The sequence below is a fragment of the Centropristis striata genome, chromosome 1 (assembly GCF_030273125.1).
Source record: "Centropristis striata isolate RG_2023a ecotype Rhode Island chromosome 1, C.striata_1.0, whole genome shotgun sequence".
Taxonomy (NCBI): domain Eukaryota; kingdom Metazoa; phylum Chordata; class Actinopteri; order Perciformes; family Serranidae; genus Centropristis; species Centropristis striata.
Window position 1 is genome coordinate 20,091,862 of NC_081517.1, and position 13,317 is coordinate 20,105,178.

Consider the following 13,317-nt stretch of genomic DNA (forward strand, 5'->3'; position numbering starts at 1 on the left):
GTATGGCAGCAAATCTGAGCCTGCTAGCCACAGCGTCTACAAGCAAGAACTCATGTACTGTCCTAGCACCTTGGCTCAATGAAGAGGCCAGCAAAACAAGGGATAAGATTGACATTGTGAGGTAGGATGGATATGTAGCCAGCTGAATAGCTAATTAGCTGTAAAAGTTTAAAGGGATTACAACAGATCAGCAAAGCCCAGTGTGCACCTGGCACTAAATCTGTATCTTAAATCCATATAGTGCAGATCAGCCAGAGCACATGTGGAGGCATGTTGTTAAAGTCTGCCTGCTCCACCTGCATAATTTGAATAACTAATTTGCATGATCAGTAAATTGAGACAACATGACACTTGACAAGATGCACACAGGCCTTCAGAGCATTTTCCAATTTCAATTAGTGACAGAGCAGCAGTGCAGTGTTATTAAAGCATTAATAACATCCTGAAATGACTTATCAGAGTTCAATTCATTTGGTCCAATAATATTTGTTAAGTCTCAGAAAGCCAGATAGTTAATGATTTTATGCCATTCACATGTGAACAGGAATTCGGCCGGCTGGGCCAGAGGAAGTCTGTATTGAGCATATTCTCAATTGAAATCATGAAGAAGCCTGCAGAGGCGGTGCATGCAGCCAGTCAGCAACTTTCATGAGAGTGAAAGGGCCACCATGTTGAAAAGGGGGATTCTGTTTTTTCCAATATGTCCTCACAACTGAACAGCCAAATAGGTTGTTTGCCAGTGACTCTCAAAAACACATATATGACAGTTTTAACATTGTGAAACAGTGCTGTTTTTAACACTTGTGAAACATGATTTGGGTGGAAATGTGATGTGATGTAACTGAATTACATTTGTTAAATTGTTAAATAAGTCATTAACACCTTTCTCCTGGGTTAAAGTCTTGTGTTCTATTTATCCACTCCAACCTCCTCCCTCCAAGAACTTTGTTGCTCTTTATACTACACCACCTGACTTCCTCCTTTGCTCCAGTCATAATTACAGCGGTTACTAGAGGTCGCCAGCCAACAAAAGAAAATTTAATTCAGGTCTTTCTAAGCAGTTTGCCTATTTGGCTTTTTTTATGTTTCTGGGTGCAAAGGAAAGAACTGGACCAGGAGGGCTTTGGACAAACTTTTTCGGCTGGTGCAGTAGTTTATTGTGTGTCCTTTATAGCAAATAACAGCTCAACCCTGTGGCTGGAAGACTAAAGGGGCATTCCTTGAAACAAAACACAATTTTCTTTATTTAGGAAAAATTGATTTGAAAATCCCTTTAGTCACTCTTGTTTGACTGCAGTTTTATGGTGTCAAATTAACCTCAATGCTTCTTTAAAAAAACTGTAATTGAAAACAACAGTCCATTTCAACTAAACCCACTTCACTGAAATGTCTTCTAGCCAGTATTGAGCATGTGCTCATTAACAAAATGTGTTTTGGGCCTGTAACTCTTGAAGTCTTTTACAAACTTTTCCCCATAAAACACAAAGGTGTTAAAGAAAACCTTAAATTGTTTGAGTCACTGCTTCAACACTTTTAAAATCGAATTCAATTCAATGTGTATTTGAGGAATTTCTGATTTCACAAAAAATAAAAAATAAGGAAGATAACAAAGCCATTTTACTTGTTCTGTAGCTGAATGATGAAATTCCTTATGGACTTAACATCATTGGCACAGTTAGTGCTGAGCACACATTGCCAGACTCCCTTTTTCGTAATGTAGCTGCTGGCTTATCAAGAGAATTACAATCACTATTCTTTTTACACCCTCTTCTGGAACGTTGGTGCTACATTAGTATATTATTGTGCCGCTCCATAGTACCATTGTTTAAAGAAAGCCCTGTCCTACATGTGTTATCTCCTCTCGTATAATAATCTGATTCATTGTAAAAAATGTATTAATCATCTTAGTAACACGCTGGGCTAATTGTGCCTTAACATACTGTATGTAAAACATGAAATTGAGTGGAAACCATCTTCCCTGGAATCAGTGAGACCACTCACAATGATCCCTGTTGGAGACAAATAAAGTGGTGAAATAGCACCGATACATTTATCTGTTCCTCGTAGCCGTGGAAAACTGAATCAAATTGGATTTAAAATGCTAAAGAATGTCTTAACTAGGACAGTGTTATATCAGTCTGAGCCAAAATCTGGTGTCTGTAAAAGCAGAAAATTGGAATATGGGTTTTGGGTGTTAAGTTGGCCAAAATGACAGGGCCAGACTGTCCGCACTTAGCCACCTCCTAAGCTTCTTTTTGAACACGGAAAAACCCTCAGACAGACAAAGTGTAAAGCCATCATTTAAGGTAACAACTAAGCCTCCTAGGAAGCTGGAAATGTTCTCATTCTCAAAGCCACATGTTGTGTTTAATACTAATCAAGCTAATTCAAAAGCACACTATTCAAATAGACACAGTGGGGGGTTACAATCCAAAATGAAACATCCACCATCTTGAAAGCCTTAAGCTTCCTTCTGAAAGATGAATAGTGACATCAAAGGAGAGCACATCTGTGTGTTTGTTTTAACTCTGACCACTGATTATCAATAGTGAGGTTATTTACCTGATTTTCCTATTATTATAGATTTAATCACTGCTATACAGAATGTAATATTAAGTGTTTCTTGTAGTTATGAAAGCACAGATAATTATCACCCAACTCTGCAATCCCTCTCAGCTCTGTGGAGTGTTTCAGCGCCTGTCATTGTTTTTGATTTCTGGCCTTCAAATTTGCTGTTTTGGTTCAGTTTAACCACTTTCATCAACCTTGTTTCCAGCCAATAGGCAGCTGTTTTAAGTGAGAAATCTCTGATAAAACCAAATCTGTGCTACCTGCCAGGCACCACACGGCAGTGTGAGACTAGCTAATAAACACAGCAGAGCAATTAGCAGCTAAAGAGCCAAATATTTCATTCAGGAGTTTGTGATCAAAACAGCTGGAAAAAAACACAACTTGCATTCATTAGGTAGCCAGAGTCATATTTTTAACAAAAGCTAATATTGTTCTGAGGATGGCATGACAAGGATCATACCAATGATGATTTACTTCTTATGGCAGATACTGATAACATGAACAAAAAATGTTTTAAACTTTAAAAGAAGTTGAATACTTATTTTTTGCAGGGTTCTTAAGATAGTTTTTACACACCTGAAATGGACTAATTAATTAATATTCCAAAAGCCAAAATATTAGTGACATCAATATTGTTAAGACAACAAAAACAGAGCAGTTCTGTCTCTTCAAATGTTCTGTTTCTTTTAAAGTTAATTTCTTCTAGAGCATTTTTGACAAATAGTTCTAATTAAATGCTTTATCATAATCTGTAAAATCAGACATGTCAGTGTATAAAATACTACTACTAATATTCTGCAGATAAAACACATGACAAAGGGCATATAGTAGGCATTTATACTAAATGAAGTAATGCAAATGGAAAGTTATGTTAAGTCAGTGAAAGTGATTTGGCTTTGTATTATTGGCTCTATTCATGCGCTATAATTTCCTCATTGGAATAATGCATAAACAATCTAAAGTATATCATGCATCCCTAGTTGCTCCATGTCAGCCGGATGTGTGAATAAAACAAATGTCTTCCTCCAAAAACGAGCCATGTGTCATTTTTACAGCAGCTTAAAAGGCCCCATGTGTGTGTTTATAGTTAGCGGCACCATCTTTGCCACGACCCCTGACCTAAACCTTTCCATTTTAGTTATCAGTCATGAGAACTTTATAGTGTATTACATCACTTAAAGGTGGTGGACTATGAGCAAGTCTTAAGACAAATTTGTTTCTCGAGCCAAAAGAGGAAATGACTAAGCAGAAATGTTACAACATTATTTTACCTTTCCACAAATATTTCTGCTGGATCTTTCCCCTCATGGATTAGCTTTCACTTTTACTCCGAAAATGTGGCTGATACATTCATCCGTGAGTCACTGTAAACTGAGTCAGAGACCTATAGGTTTTGTCGGAGGTCTGATTAACTGCCAATACAGATCAATAAAAGCCATAAGTTACTTAGCATCCCTTTAACCTTTATCTCCCCATCAGTTAAACAAATAATTGAATCAATAACAGCATTCTGCTAAGCCAGATATGGTGTGTGGACAAATTGAAAATGGTATAAAAAGCCAACATAATCCAATACAAAACTACTATTCTGCAAAGTGTTTCATTGAAAGTGTAACATAATAGCCTTATAACAAAATTAATTCAAACAGCCTTATAAAGAACAAAGGTTCACAAAGCCATTTCCATCGACCTTCCAGCTGGTCCATCTGTCTGCAACAGAGGCATTTAGATACGGCACCGTTAGATTTTTTGATTAAAATAGAAACATGAAATTCTGCTCTTGATTCATACTCAAGACATACAAGTGGCAATTTCTAGGTTACAGCTCTATTATGCTTGTCATGCCTCTAAATCCACCACCTCTCAAGTAGGATCAAGATTATCCTGAATCCCAGCATCAAAACTGTCTGCCCTCGAGTCATGAAAAACACAGATATGAGTTTGGAGATTGATTAAAAGTAGAATTTAAGTTCCAAAATCCTAGCCTGGGCAAGGACAGCTTTTATTTTTCAGGTTTGAAAACCCCCAATTTTCAGGTCTATTCCAATGCGATTACTTAAATCTTATCAGTAAAGTTGGGCTGGATAAGACTTATCTGGAATCTTAAACTGAAGGAAACACTTAAAAAAACATTAAAGATACACTGATACAGATGTACACAAACATTTAGTTAGGGGTAAAAATACTGGGAGGAAAAAGCCATGCTGTGATTTGGTTTTAAAAACTCTTTGGAGAAATCTGCAAAAATTGCATTTTTTCGGCAATTGGATGGTGAGCACTTCTGGTCTGGAAACTGCTGAGAAATCCCCTTATTGTCAATATACCTAGGACATCCACCCATCTTCTGTGGGCCTCTAGATTGTGGTTGTAAAGATTCATGAGGCTGTGATTATCTAAGAGGTCACAACAGGTCATTTTATACAGTGACATCAAGTTAAAAAAAACAAATCACCGTAATGAAATGGCTACTATGGGGATTAACATCATCATGCATGAATAAAATTGAGTCTCAGCATTCCAGTGATATCCAGTTGATGCAATTGCAAAACTGTTTGGGGAGCCCAGTATGCAGAAATATTTAAATATAATAGGCAAAAGTAAGACATTTGTACTGCATGTGAAACTGCGTGGGTTTTGCTATGAAGTGGGCATCTGTAAAGTTGAGAGTCGTGGGTGCCCATAGTGCCCCTTTTAATCCGGTTATTTTACAGTCAGAAGTCAAGGGACCCTTTGAAATGGCCTTGTCAGTTTTTCCCTCACTAATAATAAGCCTAACTTTAGATCGTTATTTCCCCCGCCCAGCAAGATACCATGACATGGCTGGTGTCAATGGAGTCCTTACATCTTCTAGTTTAATATGATACCAATATCTTCTTGCTGAAACGGTGGGGGGTTCACTGATGATTAATGTGACTCACCGGATATAGACTGTGGCTTTAAGCCTGTCATTGGTTGTGTCTCAATTTTGCAGGGGCAATGTCGCTGCATCCTGGGCTTAGCACCACCCAAGACGATTGTGATTGGTTTTAAAAACAAACACAAACAAGTCAGAGGCTTTTCCCCCTGTGGCAAAACAGCAGGACGATAACGGTTGCAGCCTGGCACGGACACAGCGCTGTGGAGATATGTCTGGCTAGGCAAGACTAACTGGTATTTACAGAGCAGCTACTTATTGAATTTTCTATTTTAAATGATGTAAAACACTGAATGCTTGTGCTTTAAGGCATGAAATGGTCAAATTTAAAGGAGCAGAGCATCATCACAAAACGACTGCCCTACTTCATTCTAAAAATATCAGATCTAAAACCTGTATTAGTCAAACCCTACTTAATATCACTATGGCTCACTAACTCATTAAATGAGACCACTGACTGTGTTTTGATTAAATGATTAAACAGAGCACGTTCTTAAGAGGCTTTTGGGTTATTAACTTGTGTCTGAGACTGCACTATCACACATCAATATACAGAAGATCAGCAGGGGTCAAATGACTCATTATCATATGTCACTCAGTCTTTTTCACTGGTAATTGCTAGGAACAGGGAAATGAAAACGCTCATTTTCATCGTCTCAGGCCTCATGTGGGCGGCATTTGACCTGTGATTGTACGTACAAAGACTTCTTCTGACAGTGGACAAGAAAATGTGTTCAATACGTTGACACTAAATGTCAAATGCAACTACGTCTTGGTGGTGGGTGTGGTCGGGGCAATATGGTGCAACGCAGTGCAGGCATAGTAGCAGGTTTAATTGACTTTAAAGAAAGCACTCACTCAGCAGATGACAGCTGAAGCTAAGGGCCATGCCAGAGGCTGGTTGGCTGCACACGGTTTAGCTGTTAATGTTCTAGCCACAACCACATCACCAGAAACCTTATTTTCAAAAATGCAGTTTTGTCAACTTCAGTGGATAGTGAGCTCCAACCAAAAATACTGTGCAGATAAGGGGATTATTTGCTGTAGCTCTTATCTCAGGATATGTCAATACCTCCTTCAGGACAAATACAGCTACAATGCAGGGCAGGGAGGTGCATATTCCACCCACAACTTCTTTGGTTTCTCTCTTTTTTAAGCATCTTAATAATTATTCTTCATAAGCTCTAGGTTGCAATCTTGTGTGTGTACTCCCACCAAAAAATCCTCTATGTGTTTTTGGAAAAGGGAGAAAAAAAGTCGATTTGAGCATTCGCAGTTGGTTTTATTCTAGCATTTTTTATGCAAATGCCTTTAACTAAGCCATGAAAAACAACATATCAAATACCATAAAATAACCTGAAAGATGAAAGAGCAATATAGTTATGGGTCAGTAATTATGTGTTAGGATCAAAAAGCCAATTTTAAGGCGAAGCTATGTTGTTAACAAGCTATCCTTTGAGACTATGTTACAGATAATGCACAATAATTGTAATACTTTTGGACCACTTCAGTACAACTAACGGTTCAACAGAGGTAAAAACTCCATGTATCTTTCATGAAAAAATTAAAAAAAGATTTCTGCATAAATGCTCTCTGAACCTTTCCCCACTTGCAGGCATATGTAGATTTTGGGCTAATTTTGGGCTCTAGCTCTAAAAATGTCTTGCACACAATTAAAAACCAAAACACTGAGACTAGGATGACACAGAGTAGTCTTATGGCTCACCTTTTGCAGCCTTTTATCTGCAATAAACCTCTCTGAATATCTTCCTGAATATGCCGGTTGTAAAAAAAAAAAAAAAGGATTTTTACAAGAACACTGTATCCTGCAGACAACTTTTGGATCTTTGTTACCAGCGTAGATACAAGAACTTAACGTCTGTGTGAATATCACCAGTTCCACTTAGGTGCCATCAAAATAATCTCAAGAGGGCCATCTTGTTAAAGGCGGCACAATAAGATGTTGAGAACAGCACATTTAATGTGAGGGATTAAACAGCTTTAACTGCAGAGAAACAGAACACAGTCTCACTTCTGACTACAGTGACAACCTGCTTCGAGACAATGAACTATAGTACCTGCTTTGCCAACAACAGGGATGGTTCAGTGAACAGCTCAGTGAGATGCATCTCGACATAATTTCAACTCTATGTCATGCTGGATCCAAAATGGGACTCAGAATATGGTATGCATCACATCACTGACAATTCTTCATTTTGATGCTTCTCCTGTTTGGCTTTGTTTCAGTAGTTGGTTAATAGCACACTGAGAGAGATGAGAAACAATGCCCAGCTGAGCAGGAAACACTCTCTGGAGTGATGACAACAAAAAGAAAGTGAATAGAAAAGTAGGCCTACTATAAAATACTGTTAAGGTTTTAAAGGTGTTATGACATCACACCCAGAATTCATTGCAGCTTTGCACAAGATATTTATATTAATGAAGACAGCAACAGCTCTCGACATTCACTGCTCCCACTCTATTGCGTTTATGCCCTACAGAGTTGATCTCCTTTTGTGTCATCCCACTATTCAAGAAAATAGGCTACTGCTGAGCACATCCACAGTCTCTCTCCTCAGTTCTCTACAGCACAATGAGTCTGGTATGGCATGAATGATAATTTGCCCTAAATGATCATGATAAATTTTCACACAAGCACACAGTATTTCACATTAAAAATGAGGGTCGTTCCTTTGCCACTAGGAATGATTAGTGTGATGAATTATGGGAATTGGGGCTTTATACTCTGTCATGTCAGACTCCTATACTCAGATATGTCAGGGTCTTATAGTTACCCCCCATGGAACATCTGTGTGTGTGAGTGTGTGTGATGGCTTCCATGTCCCTGAGAGGAGGAAAAGACACTTCGTGTGTCAGACTTGGCACGGGAAACGGGAGGAAAACGGAAGAAAATGTGTTTCTACAACGTGACTGCATTCAAAGCCTGAAAACTGTAATTTGAGATATGAATTCATTACACGGCCTCTCATCAGTAGCCGGGGATAATGTGATGCAACAGCGCCGCTTAGCGTCGCGTAGCGCCCCGTCTGAGCCGCTCTGACTGCTTGTGTTTCTCCCCTTTACCGGCCGCGGTGCTTACCTTCGGTGTCACAAAGCGTGGCTGCTGCAGGTTTGCGGTCGCAGAGGTTTTGCGCCTTCTTCTTCGGAGTCCGTGCGATGAATGTTGAGTTTTACTGCCGTGGTCTGAGGGCCCGTGCAGGCAGCCACCATGACCTGTCCGTTTACTGGCATTTTGGTTCCTTCTCACAGCGTCAGTGAAACCAGAGGAAAAGTGTTCAAACTTGATCTGGGAAAGAGAGAAAATAAAAAAAAATGCTCGGGCTTATTGCATTGCACCCATGAAAAGCGCAGACTTGTTGAATTTGACTCTGTTCTATAAAAAGGACACGCGCCTACAGGCTGGCGCGTATGGGGCCATAAACATTATTACCCAATGTCATTATATCCTCGTGACTCATAAGCATTTTAACAGTTTTAATTAGATCAAATACCAGCTCAGTCCAAGTGCTTGAATGTGTGCGTTAGTGCGCGCGTGCATGTGCACGTGCGTGTGTTATCTTATGTGTGTATGTCAGAGGACAAGTGCGTGCGTGTGCGCCTCTTTTGGGGATGCTGAGACACAGGCTTATTGGATGGGAAGCTTGCGTGACGGAAACACAAGTTAAATTCAAAGGTAGGATGTTGTACGGTGAGAAAAACCAAATTACTCTCTCTCTCTCTCTCTCTCCCTATGTGTGTGTGTGTGTGTGTGTGTGTGTGTGTGTGTGTGTGTGTGTGCGCGCGCGCGCGCGCGCGTGTGTGTGTGTGAGTGAGTGTGTGTCAGAGAGGGAGAGAGAGAGAGGGGGGAGAGAGAGAGCGCGTTAAAAACAGCCTGTGGCTCCTTAGCGAATATTCCCCTCACGCTCCTCTCTACGGTGCCGGGCTCGTCTATGTAGGGCATGCAGCAGGTTGTGTGTCGGAGACTCGGACGAAGGAAGGAGCGAAGAGAGGAACCCCAACCAACCAGCCACCCCACCACCCCGCCTCTGCTCCACTTTGAGAGGAGAGTGAGTGTGCGGCAGATATTAAACCACTGAACCCCGACAATTGCTGCTCAATATCCGCGTCACCTCCCGAGAGGAGAGAGTTAGTTAGAAGCCAAGCCAAAAACCATACTAATTAAGCCAACTCACCCCATTCCCGTGACACATCTCTCCAGGCGGCCAGGTGGAGATGACATTGCAGCCTGTTACTCCATTCGGGTGCCCTCGGCAGGAGTGGGAATCACATACGACTCTCCTCCGTCAAATTAATCCATCAATTTCTCCTCCATCCAGTCCCCCCAAAAAACACACACCACCACACGGATAAATCCACCTGTCTGCCTCTTGAAGACCTCCCCCTCCACCAGCACCTCACCCCCCCGGTAGATAGGTAGTATTCCTCTCGGTTAAAGCTGTCAAACAGCGTCCATTCAGCGGCGGAGACGGACTGGGGAAAGAGGGGAGAAAAAAAGCCGTGGAGGTGCGGAGATCAGTTAGACTCTAGGATCCAAAATAAGCGTTGGTTTGGGATCTCCAGCGGCAGCCCCGCGCGTTCCGCAGTGAGGGCTCGTGGACAGGTCCGCGCGCCTCCTCCTCCTCCTCTCCTGTCCTCCTCCTCCTCCTCGCGCCGCTCGCGGATTCTTGGAGACTGAAGGGGGGATTCCGTCACAAATAACATCAAAAAGCGCGCACACACACATATATATCCACACACTCTCTCCCCTCTCTCTTTCCTCACTCACCCTCTCCTTCACGCGCTCTCCGAACGAGCACTCAAATAGAAAAACACCCCAAACAATTGGGAACAAGTTTAAACGGGTCGAGTTATTTTTGTAGCTTTCTACGCCGCACGACAGAGGTGGTGCTCCGGCAGCCGACAGAGCGCCCGGGCGGAGAGGAATAAGGAAATATTCTCCGGCAGTCTCTTTACCCCGCAGCCCGCCCGCCCACGCTTCGCTGGCTGAAGGTACTTACACATCAGCCTAGTTAATTAAACATATGGGCCTGAATGAGAGAATGATGGCGTGGTGAAGGGGAGAGGGGGGGGGGGGGGTGGTGGTGGTGGTGGTGGTAGGGGGGGTGACTTGGGTGACTTCATCTCCCCATTATAAAATATCAAAAAGATATGTGGTGAGTTAAGAGGGCGCGCGCTAGGGACATTTCGCCATGTCTAGCCTCCCAAAAAAAGCGACTCCAACTTCACAGTTCGTTAAAACTGATATGTCCCTTCCCTGTCTGCCTCTCTCTGGATTTTCTGCCTCTCTGCGTGTCGCTTTTCCTCCAAAACAAGAAGACGCGAAAGAGGTATGGCGCACACCATCATTCGTCGTTTATGGCAATACCTGGTGCCACCTCGCCAAAAGGCGTGCGCGCGTTTGTGCAAGCATCTCTCTATGTCTTTTTCCGTGTGTGTGTGTGTGTGTGTGTGTGTGTGTGTGTGTGTGTGTGTGTGCGCGCGCTGTGACGACTGTCTCGGCGTCAAACAAGTCACCGCGTCGCGCCTCCGCTCCTCAGAGCATCCACTGCGCACAGATAAAACATTTTAATATCCGCTGAACTGTTGTAACCCAATCTAGTGGTGCACCCCCCCCCCCCCCCCCCCCCCAAATTAAAATACCGATTCCTTCAAAATTACTGCACCCGAAACGCTTATTGCTGATGATGTGTCATGTTCCCTCGTCAGCGCCGGAGTTTGTTAAAGACTATACGGGTGAGATAAGAGAAAATAGAGCCAACGCGAGTGAATTACACAGCCTCAATTAAACATAATTAGCAGATCAAAACTGCAGCACAGGGGGTCCTCAGGGAGCGCTGACAAACCCCCCCTCTCCCTCCATGGCTCTCTGTGCCTCTCCCTCTGTGTGCTCCCTTTGGAGTCCCATTGCAGACAGATGGTGTAGATACTGCATGGGGTCATGTTAGCAGGCCGGGAAACTACTAGGACTGGCTGTCATAAGCCGAGTTACACTTTGAGGGAGAGAAGAAAAAATCAGCGCAGCGTAAACAGACCAGAGGGCTTATTATTAAGGAACACTTCACATCCCTCCTCTTCCTCCTCCTCCACCTCCTCCTCCTCCTCCTCTATCCCTAGAATAAAAATCTCCACCTGTTGAGGTCCTCTATCCTCCTCCGTCAGAGCCCGAGCCTCCAAGGCTTGGAATAAAAGAAACAGACGATTGCATAACGTGGACATAAAAGAGAGAGAGACAGACCACACCAGGGGTGGATGGTGGTCTACTTTTCTTTTGAGGAAAAATTCCTGGGGTTCGAAATATAATAGCTCTGCCTTTCTTTCATATACCAACCCACCCACCATCATCTCCTCCTGCTATTTACCCATTAGAGACATCCTGTTGGGACAGGCCGGACCCAGGACACCCCCTTTGGAAACGCATGCCATTAACAGTGGCTTTCATATTTTGTCTCTTAACCCAACAATTAGCCCCAGTAGAGTATGGCTAAGCTTGCCTTATTCTATATTTAAACATTAAGCTGTTTCCAAGGAAATAAAATCATACGTTCTTTCAGGGCCACCACAAATAAGCCTTTAAAAGCCACCCGTTTCTTTCAATATAATCTCATTCAAGGGTATGAATGCCTGCGGACCTCCCGGTAGTCATTTCTGGGACATGACCTTTTTTCAGGAGTCTGCTGGAGCATAGACTTGAGGATCTCTCTCTCCCTCATTTAGTATGCATTCATCTGGTGCACACCAGCACAACACTTGGACAGTATAGTGAGTCAGCTCTGTTGTAGGTCCACAGTGTTGGAATTCACTGAAAATGCGTCCCTCTGATTATAACTGATTTATAACCTCTGGGCTCAGTCGTCATGCATCTTTCATGGACCAACAGCACATTGAACAGAAGTTATCCAGGCATGTCCTGATGCAGAGACGATGCCGGACACACTCAGCTAAGGTTCAAATCTGGCTCCCAGCATCCAAACACCCCAATGAGCCAGCTGCTTGTACCTCTTCATTTCTGCTGTCTGATTAAATTTCACAAGTCTGTTGCTAATAGCTTATACCAGTGTGTGATTATAAAATATTTGAAAAACAGGGGAGACCCATTACCACTCTGTACTGCGTCAACATTGTGCTAACTATTTTGTTATTACCCTGCATAATTATTGAAGACAAAAGCTCATTCTACTAATGTTGTTTGGCTAATAGTCAAAGCCCAGTACTCCAATATTCCTGGAATGAATCAGAGGAAAAGGAAAGGAGTCCAATTAAAGCAGCTCCAACTATGAAACCAGCAGGCAGACTCACCACAAACACACAAATAAATATATATAAATATATATATGTATATAAATAAATAGATAAATAAATTACAGCGAAGAGAAAACGATTACACAAGGCCTCTGACAAAAATGATGTGGGCAATTTTTGTATCCATGGTAACTGACTTTTTCAGAGTGTCACCACTTTTGTTTTGGCAGAGGCGCAACCCAGATACATATGGCTTATGTTCTGTGGAACTGTGCTGGACTACACAAGTCCCCATTCATAAACAACTGGCCACGCTAGCTGCTACAGGATGCCAGCCACTCATTCACAGACTGCTGATGCAACTAATATGGAAATCTTTTAAAAGCACACACAGCTAATTAGCTGCACAGCTAACTGAAACCCACTCCATAAAAGCTTGTACCTGTCAACTTTGCTTAAAAATCTTTTTAGTTAGAAGCACATTGTTTCCATGACAACAAGACCCACTCTGGGTTGTATTTTTACTATCAGTTTGTATATGTTTTTAAGAAACTACCTCGCTGTAGTTCCGG

The 13,317-nt window shown here is 42.1% G+C and overlaps 1 protein-coding gene across 1 annotated transcript in view; it reads right to left on the reverse strand.

Annotated features, from left to right (window-relative positions):
- grin2ab (glutamate receptor, ionotropic, N-methyl D-aspartate 2A, b) overlaps nt 1-10,138 on the reverse strand; it is a 125,325-nt gene extending 115,187 nt beyond the window's left edge. The window contains exons 1-2 of the mRNA XM_059334075.1: nt 9,679-10,138; nt 8,586-8,792 (exon numbers count right to left, since the gene is read on the reverse strand). Of these exons, the coding sequence (XP_059190058.1) occupies nt 8,586-8,792; nt 9,679-9,696 (225 nt within the window). The 5' untranslated portion in view covers nt 9,697-10,138. The remainder of the gene's footprint in view (nt 1-8,585; nt 8,793-9,678) is intronic.
- Nucleotides 10,139-13,317: the final 3,179 nt, after the last annotated feature.